General features: G+C 43.6%; 1 protein-coding gene across 2 annotated transcripts in view; it reads right to left on the bottom strand.

Annotated features, from left to right (window-relative positions):
• Positions 1-18,442, bottom strand: part of Napepld (N-acyl phosphatidylethanolamine phospholipase D) — a 36,123-nt gene extending 17,681 nt beyond the window's left edge. Inside the window, exons 1-2 of one of the 2 annotated variants that reach the window (XM_028789180.1) lie at positions 18,397-18,442; positions 1,279-1,588 (exon numbers count right to left, since the gene is read on the bottom strand). In XM_028789180.1, coding sequence (XP_028645013.1) covers positions 1,279-1,572 — 294 coding nt within the window. In that variant the 5' untranslated portion in view covers positions 1,573-1,588; positions 18,397-18,442. Of the gene's footprint in view, positions 1-1,278; positions 1,589-18,270; positions 18,325-18,396 lie in introns of those variants that run through there. The other variant, XM_028789179.1, reaches the window with a different exon arrangement.
• Between the last annotated feature and the right edge of the window lie 1,704 nt (positions 18,443-20,146).

Raw genomic sequence — 20,146 nt, forward strand, 5'->3', positions numbered from 1 at the left:
TATTTATTTATTTATTTTGAGGTCACGGTGGTACACACCTAGTAGCACTTCATAGTTTTACAAGCTTGAAGCCAACCTGGGCTACAGATCAAAAACCTGTCTCAATCAACAAAAACAATTATTGGGCCCTAGGTTTAATCTACAGCACAGCAAATACATGCATATATATGTGTGTATACAGGCATATCTCTATAGACATATGTAGATATGCTACTATATGTAGATGACTATGAATATTTCTAGCACGAAAGTGATAGAAAATTTCTTTTTCCCCATCTTCCCCACTTCTGGCCCCCTCTTTGAGTCTTTCTGTATAGCCCTGGCTGTCCTGGACCTTACTATATAGACTAGACTTGAATTCACAGATCCACCTGCCTCTGCCTCCTAAATGCTGGGATTAATGGTGTGCACCACCACTCCTGGCATGACATAAGATTTTCAATCCTATATCCTTTTTAAAAAGACAGGCAACATTCCTCAAGTATATCTAAGGCCAGAATCCACCTCCACCGGCACAGTGCCCTTACCTCTTCCCACTGTACACCAAAGCCTTCAGGAATGCCCCTAACTCCCCAAAGGCTAGGCAGGATCAGAGTTAAAGAAAATGGCAGGAAGTACAAGGGGAAACTAAGAAAGACGCCCCTATAATGGGAACTGTCGTCCACCCCTGCCAGAACATACCTATGCTAAAAGGAACAAATTACATCCTTAGCAAAGCTACTGTAGTTGAAGGCTAATAAACACAGTCAGCCTTCACAGCTCTGCAATGGACATCAAAGGATTTCTTTTATAGCAGTGGCGGCCAAGTCCAAGGGTTAAAGGCACACTCCAGGTCATGGCTTACTTTGCAGGATCCATATTCCAAACTGCTGCTTTCTGGAATACACCATGCATTTTCTCATCTTCAAAACATAGTTCATGCAGTAATCTTACCTGGAAAACCTCTGCAAAATAGTTTTCTAGGACTGCCACTCATACTCCTGAAGCCGGTTCCAAGCCTGCCAGTCAGACCTGACCACTCCACCCCTGTTTCTAAAGCCCTTTACCCAGCCTCTGGCTGCAGATGGGAAAGATCATTTACACATGTCCTGTGCTACTGCACAGGACCCGGAGGACGTAGTCATAGACTCATTTGTCTCTTCAACTTATCGTTATGTCTTATTATACAGAAACACCACAGATCACTAAATAGAGGGCCATACCTCCCAGAAAAACTAAGTCATATATTTGTACATAAAGCATACACAAAACATTCCAAACCAGCCAAATGCTGCCCACCTCTTTGGAGCCTGGAACACCGCTGTGATCCTTCTCCATTATCAGCCATCTGAGCACATTTGGGACAGAGATGCTTTTCCATGTTGGCCACGGGTTAACAAATCTCCCGTCTTTTCCTTTCTTCGATTTAGTTACATCCTCCTCTAGTCTGTAATCCAGCTTGAAGCTTTTCCTGGAGAACCTAGAAGACACACTTCCTCCCGAATTCTGCACTGAGTTCTGGCGCTTCCTCAGTGTTTCTTTTGGATACTGATAGCTTGGCGCTGGAGACTGGCTGTCCTCATTTTCATCCATGTCCTTAGGTGAGAAGCTTTGAAAAGAAAAAGACAAAAAGGAAAGGGGAGATTACCAAGTTTAACAAAATCATCAAAGCTTATTAGACAGCATCATTCTCAGCCGACAGTATTTCCCCAGCCATAGAAGAGTATCATGTCTGTACTGATTCAGAATTTCTTGCTGCACAACAGAATTTTAAGATCCAGTATTACTCCTTGCTAGGAAAAAAAAAAAAAAAGATGTTTGCCTTCCCTTTCAACATGTCAGCCAAGCCTTTCAAAAATCCCTTCACTGATGCAACCTAAAACATTATTTCCCTAGCCAGCATTCAGACATAAAATTGTCTGTTTCCATGACATTCTACAGAGTAAACAGAAGTACTATTATGATCTGGATAGAAAGCACCCCCTCCAACCCCCAAAAAAGGCTCGTGTGTTAAAGGCTTGGTTCCCAACAGAGTTGTTTTCAGGGGTGGAACTTGTGTGAAGTGACTAGATCATGGGGGCTCTGCCTTCATCAATGAAGTGATCCATGGATGGATCCAAGATCTCAATCGACCATTGGGAGCTGACCATTGGGCACTATGAAAGCTGGGGCCTGCTGGGACTGAGTAAGAAGAGATGTATACAGGAAAAGATAGCATGCTCCGGCCTCTCCCTAGCATCCTCCTCTGTTCCAACATGCCCTTCAGCCATGGTGTCAGCCTCCCCACAGGCCCAGAAACATGAAACCCTCTACCATGGACCAAAACCTCTGTGAATCACAACAAATACTTCCTCTTTTTAAATTGCTTCCCTCAGGCCTATGGCACAGAAAAACAAAAACAAGAAGCAACAAGGGCCCCACGACCAATGGTCTTAACAATAAAGTAAGACTGGCTTAGTTTCCTCAAGATGCCCCAGTGATTCAAGTGACTCACACTCACCCTGCTAGGCTTGGTCATTTTACACTAACAACAATCTGTAACCTATTCCCCTAGAGAATACAGATGAGTTCAACTGCTGAGGGAGGAGACAACACATCAACTAACCTAGCAACAACATAAATTCTAAGTAATTCAGACTTAAAACTGGCAAGACACTAAAGTTTCCTCTCTCTGAATAAATGTTCCACCTTTTCTTCATCTTAATTTTCCCAACTATAAAATAAAGATTAGGACATCATTAGCTCCAGAGATTACTGAGAAGACTGAATGGTCTAAGCCAATAAAATCACTGGAGACTCAGGCACACACCAGCTCAGCCTCAGCTGCTACCACTGACTGTACTACACCTACCGCTACCCACACTCAAGACACTGAAATCCCTGATTGTGAATCATGCAGGACCAAAGACACCCAGAACTGGAAAATAATACATTAAAAGTACAAAGTTACATGCTATGTAGAACTTCATTTCCATCCTATTGATTATATTAAGCAAACAAACACTTGCTTTCTAATTGGTTTAGAATCAACACATACATAATTACACACCATATAGCCATATTAAAAAAGGAAAAATGGTATTTTCCTGACTAAGGGGTGATGAAATACAAAGATGTCCGAGATAGAAAGAAAAAGAACGCAAACCCCAGGAGCAACATGTACATGCCCCCGATTTTCTTTCTGTAATATGAGGGTAAATACTCAGCCATCTGGAGAATAACCACTGGAGAAAAGAAACCAGGACTAACAAAAGCCCAAACACACACTGTTGCTCAGACACTACCCTCTAGGGGAGTGCCTGGCAGCTGAGAGAGGGGTTCACAAGCATCATATCTTAGGCAAACAGCCTTTCTAATCCTCCTTCTTCTCACCTACCTACCCTGTGGAGGTTTCAAAGGATTAGGTGATATAATGGACATTAAATGTACACACCCAAATGCTAATCCTTTTCTCTCTAACCAGGCTAACTGACCAAACATCTAAACCCTCTACGTTCTAAAGCTTAAAGTGTTCTAGGTGAGGTGCCTCCATTCTCACAGACTCACTTTTATGTCTTAAAATTTAAGTCTAGACTTTACAAAGGCAAAAACAGGGACTATGCATTACAACTCAGTTCATGTTACCAGATGAGACTTAAGAGTTTAGATAGCTTACATTACTATATAAACAGATAACACATCTCACAGGAAGAGCTACGTCAAAGTTAGGTTTGGGAAACAATACTTAGCAGTCTCATGAAGACTAGAAAGGCTTGTTTCAGAATCGGAGGCCACCCTTTGCACCTGGACTGCCACATCAGGAAGGTTTGCTACGCTGTGGGCAACTGCAGAACACTGAAGATGCTTAAAGGAGGTTCTGCAGGAAAGACAACTCTGAAAACAGGGTAAAATAAGAAGTAAAAGAAAGGTCTAGAAAGCCAAACCAGGGGACTGGGTGTGGTGGCGCCAACTTTGATCCCAGCATTTAGGAGGCAGAAACAAGTAGATCTCTGTGATTTCAAAGCCAGCCTAGCCTACATAACGAATTCCTAAACAGCCAGAGCTGCATAAGGGGAAGACTCTGTCTCAAACAAAAGCAAACAGAAACCAACCCTAGAGCTAAGGAGATGGAATACTGAGAGAAACCTGAACCACTGCGGAACAGAAAGCACCGACTACACGTTTCTCCATTTCATTTCAATTAAGGCTCCTGGGAAGCCCTGAAGTTAGGTATCATAATCTCCAGTTTGTAATTGAAGTCCTCACAAGCAGATAGTCCAATCAATAGAGAGTGAGACAACAGCAATGAGAAAAACAATCGTTATAGTAAATCCAAGAGTCAATGAAGACACTGGAATTGGAGAGATGAGAAAGCATTTGGATGGTTGAAAACTTTAAGGATAAGGTAATCAAGTGGAAGCACTCGACCAGGCGGCACCCCAGCAAGGCAGACTCTTGACCTGCTGGAACTGAAATATGGTTTGACATCACGGGGAAGCAAGACTCCAAGTACAAAACTCAATGCAGCCAAGAAAAATGGATATTCATGGGATCTAAGCTGCTATGAGGATGCTCAGAGTGACAGTGAGGGGACAGAGTGACGTCTGTCCCCAGACAGTGTGGTTTCCTGAGTTGCCTGCTCCTTTTCCTACCCCTGCCTCATTCCCTCCTGAGCCATCTATAGAATAGGTCTCTACACACCAAATGACCATCCTCCCTTCATACCTCCCGTGACTCCTCTACAAATGCACACACACACTCCAGAGATGGTCTACTATAAGCAAATCTCACACAAACAAAACAAAAGAGAGAGGCCCCAAGGGTTTCTCCTGCAAAAGTCAGCACAGTGGTTCAGAAAGGCTTAAGCTTCTGGCCCTGCGCAACTACCCAGCCTCCAAACAGCAACCCTTATCCTGTTCTCAGATGTGTTAGTTCCTACCTTGAGGCCACCAAATGCTTCTACAGGGATTTTACATATGATTTCTTAGCAGCCGTAGGATTGGGTGGGGGGGGAGCCACAGGTGGGCATGAAAACTAGTAGTCACAGGGTTATCTAGTACTTCCATGATGTCATGCAACGCTAAAGATGACCCGTGCATGCAATCTTTGCATGCGCGGAGAGAAAGAGCGGAGGAGAAGCCGGAGGAGAACTGAACCCAGACAACCTGGAAAGAAGGTTTTGGAGGCAAAGTCCTGAAAGGCCATTCAGTGGATGTGAAAAATGACAACCTGAGCCTAATGCCATGGAAACGCACAGAGCCTGCCTGACAGCTGAGTCACATGAGAGGGCTCTCACTCACCAACTGCTGCCTTCTGGTCGCTGTTAATGTCTATAGCAACAATCTCACAAAGGGCAACACTAGAGGAAATGACAGGAAAACTAGAAACAAGCTCTATGTACTAAAAACCTCTGCCTCTGAGCTTTTCAAACACAAATCTGTTACAAAAAGAGATGACAGTTCCATACGGTAACCACCAAGTACCCTGAAGATTAATTGCTTCTTTAATAGAAGAAGGACTCAGCCCCTCTAACCAAAAGGAGGTCTGAACCATGACACTGGGTGAAAACAAGCCAGCCAAGTACAAATATTTTACTTCAGTAACTGCATGCATGGGTAAAATGCTTTCTAAAAACAAGAATCCTCTATCTCAGAATTGTTTCATACATTTGACATTTAAGATGTGCCAGATCCCTAGAACTCAATGTACTGCTTTATCATGTGAGAAGTGAGAGAGAAAAATCACAACAGTGCAACGTATGTTTGGGGCATCAAGATTCACATAAATTAGGAAGCAGCAGATTAGAATTCCTACACCAGACATTTTATAGATATAGGGTGGCTGGTACACAATAATAGTGCTGACACTACATCCGGAAAATACCCAGGATTGTATTTTCAGATGACAGACTGAGTAAAGCCACACTTACAGTTTTGTATTTGTTCACCTTATCTTTATTGGAAGAGAAGGATCCTTTTACTACAATGCTATATAGCACAGGTTAAAAAAACAACAACATCACAGTTCTCTGAAATGTCTATAAAGGACTCCGAGAGAGTCAAAGGAATTATACCCATCCCTGAAATTCTAGAAGACTCCATAAAAGACACTTACAGACACGGAAAAAGGTACTGTGAGGGGAAATATGTCCGAGCCTGCGAACTATGCTATATAGCAAAAGAGGAATATTCTGTGTGAAGATCATTAATTAATTAATTTTATAAGATATTTTATCACATATATCTTATTTACTATTTAATATATATTAGAAGCAACAAGATTAATATATAATATATAACAGATATTAGATATCTGAATATATGCATGCATATATATATATATATATATATCACATATATCATGCATCTATACATCTGCCAAGCAGTGTCTTAACAAGAGATAAGAACCCAGGCTCCTTGCTTTAAACGTCAAGTCCTCTTTGCTGTACTAAAATGAACCATGAGTTAGTACTCTGAAGTGCCAAACACAAATTACCGTCTGTGGGACAGTGGACCTTGCCAGGAGACTAAGTAAGGTAGTGGGTCTGAGTCCCCAGAAACTCAGGTCCACACCTGAGACCAGGCAGCTCCCTTCCAGATTCCTGGCCTGGAACACATGACATACTTCCCACATAAGGAAACATGACCTGTGGCCATGTAGGCCCAGAAAAGAGTTCTCCATGCTAATGAGGCACCTAGAGTCCCTGAGGGTTTAGCCAATAAGCTCCCCTTCCAGGACATTCCTCCCTGCAAAAGGTATTTAATCTCTGGTCCACCCTGAGAAGTTGGTATACATCTATTTTCCACAATGAAAAACCAATAAACAGTTTGGAACTGGGGTCTATCTTTCGTCTGGAACCACCATGGGGAGCATGAAGAAAGCCTTTGATTATGGAGCCGTACAGTAAGTTTCCCACAGAAGGCCTCTCTGCACTACTAGCACCCACAAGCTAAGAACAATCACAGATGAGCTAAAAGGGGGCTCCCAGTCTGGCCAGGCTAGACACTGTCCTCAGCCTGCGTGCCCCCAATGGTCCTGGTCTCATCATGGGCCTGTGGACCCCAACTCTTCGTTCCAGAGTTCTCTGTGAGGTTTTCTAGCAGCAACTAGATGCTCATAAGTCAGGGAATATCAGCCTCAGCTTCCCACATCTCAGACTGCGTTTCCCCGCCACCTGAACAGCAGCGTCAGGATAGGCGCAGTCAAACTTCCCATGTTTCGCCTCCCCAGTGAGTTTTGCCCAACAGCAGGATGGAAGACGGACCCACAGTTATCTGTACTATAATGTATATTCAGTAAAAGAGTGAAAGAAATGTAAGACATGATATCCAGTTAAGATGCTTCATAGATGAAAGACAATCTCAAAATATAAGACAAATTTAAAAACCTACATTGCTTAAATTCTTCTATTTCTTCCTTGATAATTTTATGTAAGAAAAAACTATGACTGTTGGTAGCAGGCCCAAACTCAGTGACGTCAGATCTAGGCGACCCTACATTGTTGCCAAGGCAACCACCATGCACTCCCAGAATCCACCTGGCTACCTCACCTTTACCTGGGAAAAGGCTACATCACCGCCCATATAAATAGGCAGAACTCCCTGACCTTGCCCTCTTTTCTCTCTGCCATCTTCTCCTGTTTCTCTCCCCACCTTTGCCCTTTGCCCTACATAAACCCCCCGACTTGGAACCGTTTGGTCTGGTGTTGTCTGTTCTAAGCTGCGCGCTGAAGTCTAACAATGACAATATTTGTTTCCTTAAACCTTATTAATATCACAGTATTTGCTTGCATTTGTAAAAACTCAAGTTTGTCTCATGAAGTTCTAATCTAATTATTGACAAAAAATTACTTGAACACAAATTGCTTGACAAAAGAATGTTAAACAAAAGTATGTTAGATTTAACAGTAAATTCTGAGAGGAATAAATGCGTAATCTAATTCAACTCTTTAGATACAAATTTGAGAACATGTTTACTTTGCAAAAGGAGTCAAGGACAGCAGGTACCCTGACAATGGGTGTCCTGATTGCACATTGCCAAAGGCTTTAAATATTCTTAACTATAAGGCTAATTCAGTATATTGAATTAAAAGTCACCTTATGGGCTATTAAAAGATTTTAAGTCACTAAACTATATGAACACTCTAGATGATTCCTCTACAAGTATTTCATTTCATGTAAGTAAGAAAGTAAAGATTTGACAACAATTAGAACAAAGCCTCTGGGGAGTAGAGCACTTGCTGCTCTCACAGAGGACCCAGGTGTGGCACCCAGCACCCAGACGGTGGCTCACAACCATCCTTAACTCCAGTTCCAGGAGCTCCCAAACCCTCTTCTGACCCCGTTGAGTATCAGGCATACACATAGTGCACATATGTACATGCAGGCAAAATACTCATATGCATAAAAACAGTGTGTAAAACACCATTTAACTGAACACAACTGGAAAATTCAGGATAATCATGTTATGACAAATTTAAAAAATAGGCAAAAAAATGTTTCTTAAAATGACATAATTATCCCTTCTCTAATGCTTTAAATAAAACTAGCCACAAAATATAGATTTGTTCCTGGTAGTAATAATATCTAAATGCTATACAGAATTACATGGTTAAAGAGGTTGGTGGATGAAGGCAGGAAAGACACTAAGCTGATCTTAGTGGAACTTGAAACCAAGCTTAAAATATGCTAATGACCTTAAAGGTTCCTTCACTTTTCCTTAAACCAATGCTGTAACAAAACTGTGTCCCAAAATGTGGGTATCTTTTCCTGTACTGACTCTGCCATAACTACACTAAAAGAAAACTTTCTGTGGAAACATAACCCATGGCAAAAAGAAATGGAGACCTGCGGGGCTGTAGCTTGCGCGTGGGTGTGGGTCCTGTTAGGTTGTGTTGTGGTTCCCCGTGTCTGCTGCCCCAGGCTGTTGGAACCACGGCTCCAAAGCGCAGAAATTTAACTGAGTTCACTCCACACAGCGCTGGGCTGAGAAACCTCGGGGCTCTGTCCGGCAAAGAGAAGTCTCAGCCTGAAGTCCCGTGGGGGCAGAGCTCCTGAGTGGGAATCTCCGGCCAAAAGGGGTGGGGGGGAGAGGGTGGGAATGGGGGGGGGGACGACCCTGAGACCAGTGGTCTCTATCTTTGGGCTCCCAGACACCACTGCGGAAGAACTGAGCCACGAGGGCATCCAGACCAGCCCGCAGCTGAGAGGGATGAGGGAGAGCTCTGGCGGCGCCCCACAGGGTGACAGACTCTTGGTTACAGCACTTGCTTGGCTGGCTCGGCTAGCTTGCTTGAGTTGGCAGGCCTCCGTGGAGGGAACATAGAAAGGTCTTCTGGTGGGAGATTTAGCAGCTGCTCGGTAGTCAAAGGCCTTCTCCACGGTTCCCCATGGCGGGGGGGCCCCCAAAGACACAAGGAAGTCCGTGATTTCAAAAGGTTTATTGTCATGGCAGAAAGTGGATGAGCTGTGTCCCCCCCACCCCAGCCCCTCTGTTTCTCAGGGCAGACCTGAGTTAAATAGGGAGGGAGGAGGGTCTGGGAAGGAATGCTTAATCGGCTACACCCTCTGGCCCTTATGTATCTCATTAATATGGAGATCTCTTGAGGTCCTGAGGCCTGTAGTCACACCCTCTACCTGTGGAGGGGCTGGTAGGGGCATTGCCCTCTGTGACTGAAAGGCTCAGATCAATGGAGGTCTTAGTCTGTGTGTCAGGAGCCTGGAGTCTGGGAGTGTGGCGAAATGTATGCCGTCCCTTGCAGGGTCTCCGGCCATCTCTAGCCAGTGCTCCACTGTGGGACTGTGTAAGGGTATCCTGGGTCATGGTTGAGCAGGTGCCTAGAACCCCGAGACTCTGCAGACTCTGCTGCGTGGGATTCTGTGTGAGAACTGGCAGGAGTTTGGTGCCCCCCAGAATCCAGGGTCCTGAAAAGCAGTCACGGTCTCCATAGAATTACATTGTTCAGTCACATAGGCCAGGTGATAGGCCTCAGGCCCTAGGGATTTACATACTAATGAAGGCCAGAGGGCAGAGCAAATTAAGCATGCCTCTCCCAGATCCTCCCCCAATCCTTCCCCTTTCTCCCTCCCTATATAGCTCAAGACTGCCCTGAATTTTGGGGGGGTACGCCTAGATCCATCCACCATCTGCCATGACAATAAACCTTTTTAGAACCAAGGATTTCCTAGTGTTATTGGGGCCTGCCGCCGCCAAGGCCTCTAGGCTGCTGGAACTATAGGGTTCCTCCCGAATGTGGGACCCGCCATTTTCTCCATACTCCACCAGAAACCAAACCTTTCATGGTCACACAGAGACCCAGTGTCTTTTTAACTCCTGGTGGGAAAAAAAAGAGAGCAGTTAACAGCTCAGTTCCCAATTTGGTGAGTGTTCCAACTCTGGTGAGTGCTCCCACTTTGGTTGCACTGAATTCTGCAGCGAACTTTGCTGAGACTCACTTTCATTCAGCTATAAAATGAGAAGACTGGCCGGCCGGGTGGTGGTGGCGCACGCCTTTAATCCCAGCACTTGGGAGGCAGAGGCAGGCGGATTTCTGAGTTCGAGGCCAGCCTGGTCTACAGAGTGAGTTCCAGGACAGCCAGGGCTACACAGAGAAACCCTGTCTCGAAAAAACCAAAAAAAAAAAAAAAAAAAAAAAAAAAAAAAAAAACTGAGAAGACTGGGCCATTGTGCCAAAGTCCCTACTGCCTCTGGAACTGTAACAACAATCTTTAACCCTGCCAAGACTCAGCTCAGGCCACCAGCACCTGTCTCCTCTAACTGGGGCTTGCCCTAGCCAGCCCCTCCCATTTCAGAGCCTGGAAGGAAGTGCTCTGTCCAGCCACTTTCCCTGAGCTGACTGGAAAGAGCCTCATAGAGTATTTTTATCTGAGAAGAGTTATTGGAAGTGTGGTGTTACAGGTTTAAACATAGGCTAGTGGTCTTTCAGAGCATGACACAGTATCTCAGAAGAGACTGTGTAGAGACTGTATGACAAATGGGACACGGACACTAAGACCTAAGTAGAGGGTGACTGCTACAATACCTGTCAAGTCCTGTTTAGTAAACACTGTTTGAATGACCACTGTTGTAGTCTAGTTTTCCAGGTACAGGGGGAAGGGAGAGTGGGGTGAGGTGGGGGCACCAACCCTAAGCAGCCATACTAATGTTAGCTTGCTCCAGATCATGTCTATTGAAGCTCAGCTTTGAAGGATGAACATGATAGTCTTTAGAATAAAGCATTTCTGAAACCAGTGACCCAAGCTCACAGAACCGTGAGGAATCCTCACATGGCAAATAGCTCACGCTGGTGGTCATGTGACACACAGGGTCACTGCCACTGGAAAGACTCACAACCTCCTGAATGTATGGCCAACAAGGGACTTGACGTGTGCTGGACGTGGGAGGTAGGATATAAAGCATAATAGTCACTAACAGTTGCTGGAGCTCTAAATTTAAGAATGAGACAGCACCATGGCAGGCTTGTTATCCCAGTCAAGACGCCATGATGTCACATCCTTTAAAAGAAAGGGGTACAGGAAGAAACTACAACCAACAGTAAAGACTTTTACAGGGAAACCAGGCCCAGGCACTACTGAGGTCAGACCCTGGCCTCTTCAACACAGACCAAGAATCAGGGGGTATAGATATGGAGGCAGTTTCAGGTCAACTAATAAAGCCACAAGGTTTAAAGGAGGTTTGAGACACTTAATTTCAACTCAGTGTACTCTCTTAATGAATAGGAAGCATGTAGTAAATTATAAAAGCATTTTTAAAAATAGAACATAATGAAAATATACTAAACTTGACTGTCAGGAAAAAAGAATCACAAACATTTCACAAATACTTAAAAATAAATACTTCCAAACTTTGCCACTGATATTCCTTCCTATGCTTTAGTTTTATGACTCTTAGTCCAGTATCTGGCACACAGTAAACCTTCAATAACTATAAATTGCCATTTTATTGGATTCTAAAACACTGACATATGTGAACTAAAGATAATGGAATAAAGAAGATGGAAATGGACTCAGCTGGATGAGTCTTCACTTTTATTTCTGAATAACAGAGGCCTTGGTGTTCTTAGAATTCACACAAGCCTTAAAAATAAGACCACCGTACCCAAGGCTCTTACCAACTCCAGAGCTCCTTCTAGAGTCACATGGAAGCTCTCAGAAGCCTGGAGAGTCTCTTGGCTTTGAAAATAATAATAATCCTCTCTACTCCATTCCTTTATGTCCCTTCACTGTCCCCCAAGAGCAAAGACTGCAAACTTCCAATACTACCATGGACCCAGCACTTCCAACAGGGATTGGAGCCGCAGCTAAAATGTCCACACAGGACATTACAAAAGGCAAGCAAGGTCAGCTCCAGATAAATCACCCCCCAACAGCATCTCGGTGTCTGGCGACTTCAGTCACAGATCACTTATCTCAGTACTTCTCACCTCCTCTCAATGGTCAAACCAAGCTGCCAAGAAAGGATCTGATCTCCAACATGTGACTGATAAGCCTGCTTAGAACAGTTCTTGTCCAGCTGGGAACAAAGCCTCATGCCTGATTCCCAGTGCTGAGGGCACATCAGAATTAACTGTGGAGATTTTACCCTGCGCCTGAGGCTCCTGAGCTAAACCTCTGAAGGAGGTACCCATGGTTGGTTGGTTCTGATGTGAAGTCAGGGGTCAAGGCGGAGAACCACTTCTGTACTTTAAGTCCTTAATCATCAGCACAAAGGGGTTCAGGCATTTAGGAAGGTCCCAAGATTCTCTCTGGTATTCTAGAATTTAGGCTAGGTTAGCATGAATCTTCTCTTCTACCAGTCAGCGCCATAATCCTGAGATAGATGATTAGCAGTACTGGAGAAGGAAGACTACCTTGCCACGTATAAAGCTGATAAGTCACAGACTTTTATTCTGTTCACTTGAGTGTCTACTTTGGCTCTGCTCCCAGGGAGCCAAACCAAGGAGAAAAAACTACAATCAGTAATAGAACAATACCTAGCAGGCAACACTTAGCAAGTGCTAAGTGTTCAACAAATACTTGTGGAATGAACAAATGAAGAACAGGGCTTAATTAGAACACCTGCTGCAAATCAAATAAAAGGAGAAGCAAAAGTAAAGGACAATGAGACTTAAAGTCAACAAAGGGCAGTCCCACTAACTGGAGAAGGTATGAGGAATGGCTGGGAGGGAGGAGTCTACAGTTGTATGGGGTAAAGACAAAAGAGATCAACCATAAAATCCAGCCTCCCTTGTCCAGCTTAGGGTATGTCACCAGCTGAGCAGCTACATCCCTTCAGCAAGGGATGGCCAGGCTGGTGAGACGCTAATCAATCTGATATAACCGTAAGTCACATACGGTGCTACCGGTAGTCTCCCTAAGAGAAAGGATATCACTGTCCAGACTCCTCCTGCATCTTGCTACAGGAAGCCATCTGGAGACCACACCCTAGGAATGGTACACACCCACACTAAGTCAAAACAGTCCAGTTCTGTACTTTTTCCACATGTTGGAGAAAAATATTTAAGCAATGTTCTAAACTGTCCCAATACCGGTCTCATCCAATATAGCTGCCATTAACTGGAATACTTACGGGAGCACCTAAAATAACAACTAAAGGTAGGGCTCATATAAAGTCAAAAAGTTAGTAACAGTTGAGTCTCAGAGTCCAACCCATGCTGATCAAACCACAAAGCCAATGCTTTCCACTAATCAAACAAAACCTACAAGCAAAAATCCAATGAATTATTTTTAACAAGTACAATCCACAGTTCAAAAATTAAAATTACTAGCACTGACACAGAGACAAGTTTAGCCTTAGTTTGCCTTTTTCCTCTTTCTTTCTTTCTTTCTTTATTTATTTTTATTTATTTATTTTTTGAGACAGGGTTTCTCTGTGTAGCCCTGTCTGTCCTGGAACTTGCCTGTACACCAGGCTGGCTACAAACTCACAGAGAACCACCTGCCTCTGCCTCCCAAGTGTCACCACTCAATCTTACTTTTCTTTCAACAATGTGGATTTTTTTTTCCTTTTCTAAGTAAGAAGCTATTAGTAGGCATTCAATAAGCACCAGTTCCTTGAAAAAAATACTCCTTTAATCTTGCATGGTTTTCAAATTGTACTGTTTTAATTACTTAATTGTTCTAACTTGAAATTATATAAAAGACCCATCAACAAATAATCAATAAGATTAATTAACAAACTAATAATAAGATTCTACATTTCAGTTATATGAAATGAAAATACATACATGGTGCTTTGAATATACTTTCCTTGATTTGAAATGGTGTAAATTCAGCCTGCATTTTATCCTTCCAGAAAGAGACATCTCCAGGTAGAGGACCAATATGTATAGTTTTAGGGACCTTCTCAATATTCACATTTCCAGTCCTACATCCTGGGAAGCCCTGCTCCTTCATCTGCCAAGGCCTACTTGTCAGTAACACAAAATGCATTCCTGTGTCACTGACAATTTACACAAGTGTGGCAGTGATACCAAAGGTAAAACACTGACTTAAAATATGATTTGAACGTATCTGAATGGCCCTGCATAAAGAAATTACAAAGCTGTGCATAACCAGGTTTATGCTTAGCCAAGAGGATGCTGCTGAGAACATCAAAAGTGTATTAGGTCAAAATTCTTCGCTGGAAGGATACACAATGTATGTGTACTGGCATTAATCCCATGTAAATAAACGTTTACATGGACACCAAGCCAACACTAAGGAATCAACAGCCCCTTAACAGTATCAAAAGGGTATCGCCTCTGCAATGGTAAATCAGTTTTGAGAGATTATGATAAGCTAAGCTTTCCTGAGAGAAGCAGAAGTGGAAGCTATAGAAGTTGAACCAAATCCATACCCGCCAAGGTCTCTTCCCATTTGAATACCTATCCCATGACAAAAGTCAACACATGTGTGACCTCCTTACAGGCAAAGTGAGTCAGGCCACAGAGTTATATGATGTTCCCAGGATCTGGATCTGGCCGCAGCTGTCTAGACTGTCTATTAGCCATGCGCTCCCCTTAATTATCCTGGGATAATTAAGATCACATCTCACCTAAAAATTCTTAGCATTGCACACAGAGAACATGGTCCGCACGGGGAAGAGGAATCACATACTCTATCTCAAGTTCAGGACTTTATTTAGTTTAAATTAAAAAAAAAAAAAAAGTCCAGAAACTCTTGAGTCATCAATTAGTTACTTTAACTACGGTAGAAGAGGAAATGCTTGGCTTTCCAATGAACAACATAGACTGTACTTAGAGAGACTTGCTCTCTAAGCAAGCTAAAAATCACACACTTAAAACGGAACAAGTGTCTCTGTAGATTAAGAGGCCTCAAACACAGAAAATAACTTCCGAAACAAATCACTGTGGTCATCTAATAGCTGAAGACCAAAGGTCTGATAAAGCAAAACAAACAAGTAAGCAGTTTAAAGGACTGCTGATGTGATAACTTCATTCTTCTAACTTAAGAGGATTACAAAATCACATAAAGTCATCAGACATTTTCTATCTGGTCAGTATGTTAGTGTCCCTTAATGTGGGAAGGTTCCAACTACATACACACAGAGACCTGCTCTGCTAAGGAGGGATGAGGTTGTTCAACGTGCCAGGCGGAATCCATTCTTTCTTTCTCTCTTTTCTTTTTCTCAGACAGTTTTGCTAGATATCGCAAATTGGCCTGGAACTTTCTATGTAGCCCAGATCAGCCTCCCACTCACAATGCCTCGCCTGTCTCTTTCATCTACATGCTGGGATTATGAACACGCACTCCCATACTCAGTATTAAGAGTTGTTTTTCAGTCAGGCCTTTGATTTATGCTGATCCATCCAAATCCAGTCCTGTGCCTCCACAGCCAACAATAATGACCATCCCCAACTTTTTATCCAGTTTAAAGGTACAGACTGCATTGCACTGGCAACCCATACTGTGCAATCTTGGCTTGCCTGCTTCATCTGTTTAACATGGCCTAAAGTACCTTACTTAGCCTAATGGCTAAAATCTCCCAGGCTCATAAATTCATGTTTTTAATCCATGGAATAGTATTAATAAAGTCATGTATTACAAGAGCAACTAAAAATAGACATACAAAAATATCTTGAAAAATGCTCAAGTTATAATGCATCACTTAAGGTTAGTTGGCAATAGACTGAGTATTGAGCATAACTATATATGGACTGCTCCTGGGGCTACCCAAGAACATACATAATCTGTTGTAAAAGTCGATTAATAAAATTAATACAGAATAAATGGTTACTAAGTTCAGACGAGCTCGGGCACGTTCAGGGTGGTATGGCCGTAGACGGTTACTAAGTTCAAAAGACAGGTCAAATAAAGCAGTATAGACCTGTAGAATTCTTCAGGAGTGTAGGAGTTAGAGCGATGATTGTTTGAACCTTATAGTGGAAATCACTGGAACTGATTTTCATGTCCATCTTATACATGCCTTCACAGGATGAAAACGTTCTTTAAGAAATGTGCACAGTTCAATTCCTTAATAGTACTTCAACTGAAACACTTTTACTCGTGTTTATTTCAATCTATAGTACCTCATAGACAGGATGCTCCATGTGGTCACATTCTTACTCACACAGAATGAAAAGGAATGGAAAAACCCACTATAGCTACAGCTATGCACCACTGAGAGAAACACACACATGCACACACATACACACACGTACACTTATGCACACAGGAAACAAAATTAAAGTCAAAATATAAACTAAATTTCCACAAAAATGTCCTTGGTTTTCAAAATAAATACCTAAAGGAATATAAGACTTCTTGCAAACAAATAGGTAGGAATGACTCACCAACTAATGTATAACCAATATCTTATCAAATGAAACAACCCAGACCTTATGATGGAATGCTTATGTTAAAATGACTTCAAACAGTCACACTGAACAAACTTTATAAATCAGTTTCAGAATGTAGACTCTGTCCAATCCAGTTTGGAATTGTGGGTGGAAATAGAAGCATGATAAACACACTGAGGACTTTTGTCTCTTGGACACTTGCTATATAATTCGAGAAGCCAGCAAGTCTAAAATTTTTGAAAATTATGGCTCTATTTCCAATTGTCTTACACCCATTTCAAACTCTTGATTCCTCTTAGATTCTGATTTTAAACACACATATTTGCCCAAAATATGTTAGCTAACAGAGCTAACATTTCCTTACAACAAAAATCAAACTATTTTTTTTAATTACAGACTGCTGTAAGACACAGGCAATCATCCTTTTAAAGATTATGTAACTTCTTTCTAAATCATGTCGCTACCACTAACTTCTACCCAATGTGACAAAAAAGAACTGTTATACTTCCATCTGTTAATAAAGAACATTATTTCTTAATTTACAGAGAAGTATGTTGCAAGACCGACTTTCTGACTTCATGCTAAACCAAAACCACCCATGCAAGACACAGCATAACAACATATAAAGCAGCCTACAGTAAAGGCAAAGCAAGAATCCCAGACTTTTTTCAGGTTGTTGTCTTTTCTCATTCCCTGAGTGTTAGTACACATTACGCAGGTTCCACTGGAGACCCTGAACGCATATTCCCACCAACCAGGTTCATACCGCGCACCTTAGGAAGGGAAGTCCATCTGAACCACCGTCAATACTAGCCGATCTAATGAGCAAGCACAGTAGAGAGAGGGAGAGAGGGAGAGAGGGAGAGAGGGAGAGAGGGAGAGAGGGAGACAGAGAGACAGAGAGACAGAGAGACACACACACAGAGAGACACAGAGCGAAACACAGAGAGGGAGGAGGGAGAGAGGGAGAGAGAGAGACAGAGAGACACACACAGAGACACAGAGAGAAACACAGGGAGGGAGGAGAGAGAGAGAGAGAGAGAGAGAGAGAGAGAGAGAGAGAGAGAGAGAGAGAGAGAGAGAGAGAGAGGAAAAGGAAAAAAGAAAGAAAAAAGTCTCTCGCCATCCTTCTCTAATCCTGCCTCGTGCTTTTGCTCTGTGGTTAAATAAGTTACTTTAAGAAAAACAGAAATAATGCTTTGGGGATGGATTTTTCAAAACATAAATACTATACATAAAGCCGAAATAAGTTGCTCTGAGTAAGTTGTGGACCCCATTCATTTACATACAACCAAATAAAGATACATCCACTTGTATTCCTATCGTAGAGCTGTAACCTGGGAATCTGCAGGGATGGTAGAATCTTAAATCCCAAATACAGCTAATTCCCTCTAAGCGCCTAAAAACACGGTGGCTCTTCACGTAAGCGGATCCAGAGATGCAAGCTCCGCAACTCCAGAGGTGCGATAATTCAAAAGAAGCCTGCCACTCACAAGTGCATCTCCAAGAGACAGGGCTCGGGTGCTGGAAACCTACTCGAAACCCGCTGCACTTTACCAAAGTGTCCGAACAGCCCCAGAAAGGCTGCTCCACGCCGATACCGAGACGAAGGAGCAAACCTGCGAAGGAGAACCGCGGTCGCCGAACCGCCTCCCGCGAGGATCCAGGATAACAGCAAAGAGGTTCTCCCGCAGGCGCTCAGGTTCCCCGGGAGGCAGTGCGCTGCGTGTGGGCGGGGCCATGCCGGTAGGCGGGGCTGGGAGGCGGGGGCGGAGTTGGTTAGAGGGCGGATTGGAGCGAGGCTGCTGAATGGAGCGGACGCTCGAGGGGCGGAGCTAGCTCGCGAGGGCGGAGCGAGAGGCGGGCTCACCTTGCGCTGAGGGCGGGAGGGCGCGCACTGCGTCGCGTCCCCTCGCCTGAGGGCCTCGCCGCCGCGGGCACACCGGCACGGGAGCCCCGGCGGGTGTCGCCACGCCCGGCGTCCGCGTTCCTCCTCTCTCGGCCCCGCCACCCGAGCTCCGCTGAGGACACTAACAGCTGCACGCTGCGCCTTAGCGCGCGCCGCCTTCCCATCTTTGGTGATGGTCGTCTCCGACCATGCGGTCCCAGGCTGCAGCTCTGTCATACCCCGCTCCACCCTCTGCCTGGCCTTTACCAAGATGGCTGCCCCCGCGGACTGAGGCGCAGAGGCCTGGAGGCCATCTTGGTAAAGTCCGCGTAGCGGGTAGAACTGATACTGTACAGCCCTCTGACCGGATTGGCACCGAGCCTTCCAAGTCACGTGAGCTCATTCCTGGACACCAGAGACAGTTGCTAACCCCAGAAGAATCTGGTTGACCAATGTGCCTGTCGTGGCCCACTATGTAGAACAGCACTGACGGTCTTTGACTAAAGAGCCCAGTTACAAAGACAAATTCTAGATTTCTATAGTAAGTACTGAGTATACGTGGCTCCACCACCTCGTGTACTCAGTTACATTTCAAATTATGTCAGCCTTTAGTATATAATGTTCTAAATGTCTGGCTTTTTGAAATCTCAAGAACAAAACAAAATTGCAATTCTGAAATTCTTATCTGGTTGAAATTATTTCAAGAAATAACTTGCAAAGTCATATAGAATTCGGTGGTAAACTGATGGGTTGACAATTAAAAAAAATATATTCTGAAGGTCTTTGTGGGATGTATTCATAGACCAGAACTAAATAGACTGTCTGAGATTATGTTGGCAAAAAGAAAAACCAGGCATTAATACAGATATGATAGGAATATGCAAGCCAAACTATAAAACATTTAGAAAGTGACTACAACTATATATAATACTGCAGAACATTGTGTGGCTTTATTTCCTCGGGGTAGCTTGCAATTGTAACTGATTGCTTTTTTTTTCTTTTGTTGGTTTTAAATTTAGTATGCATAACAGCTCATTTGTGTCTGGTGGGGCTAAATAATTCTTGGCGTGCATCAGCAAATTTTTAAAAAGGGCAGGGGTCAGCACTACAAACTCAACCCCAAAGGACAGACTGAAATTACTGCTTCAGTGTGCTTCTTAGCACCCTTGGTAAGGAACTTTAAACATGTCGTTTCTTGCCCTTATTCCATCAGTCACTGTGAACACATTTTATATACACAAAAAAATGGGTCTGCATTTTTATGCCATTTTGTGGAGAGCCGCACAGTGCCGCGCCTTAAAGATGGCGCTGGTTTCCGCCTTCACTCGGCCTGATGGCGGGTACTCTCTGTGCCTTATTTGGCTCGGGCTGATGATCTGGCTTGGTTTCCGCATATGTGTGCCTATAGGTATTTGCCATGTGGCATTTCCTGAGGTCAGCGCCGATGAAGTATTTAGCCTATGGGCAGAGGCTTCCTGGGG

The sequence above is a fragment of the Grammomys surdaster genome, unplaced genomic scaffold (assembly GCF_004785775.1).
Source record: "Grammomys surdaster isolate TR1022 unplaced genomic scaffold, NIH_TR_1.0 125793, whole genome shotgun sequence".
Taxonomy (NCBI): Eukaryota; Metazoa; Chordata; class Mammalia; order Rodentia; family Muridae; genus Grammomys; species Grammomys surdaster.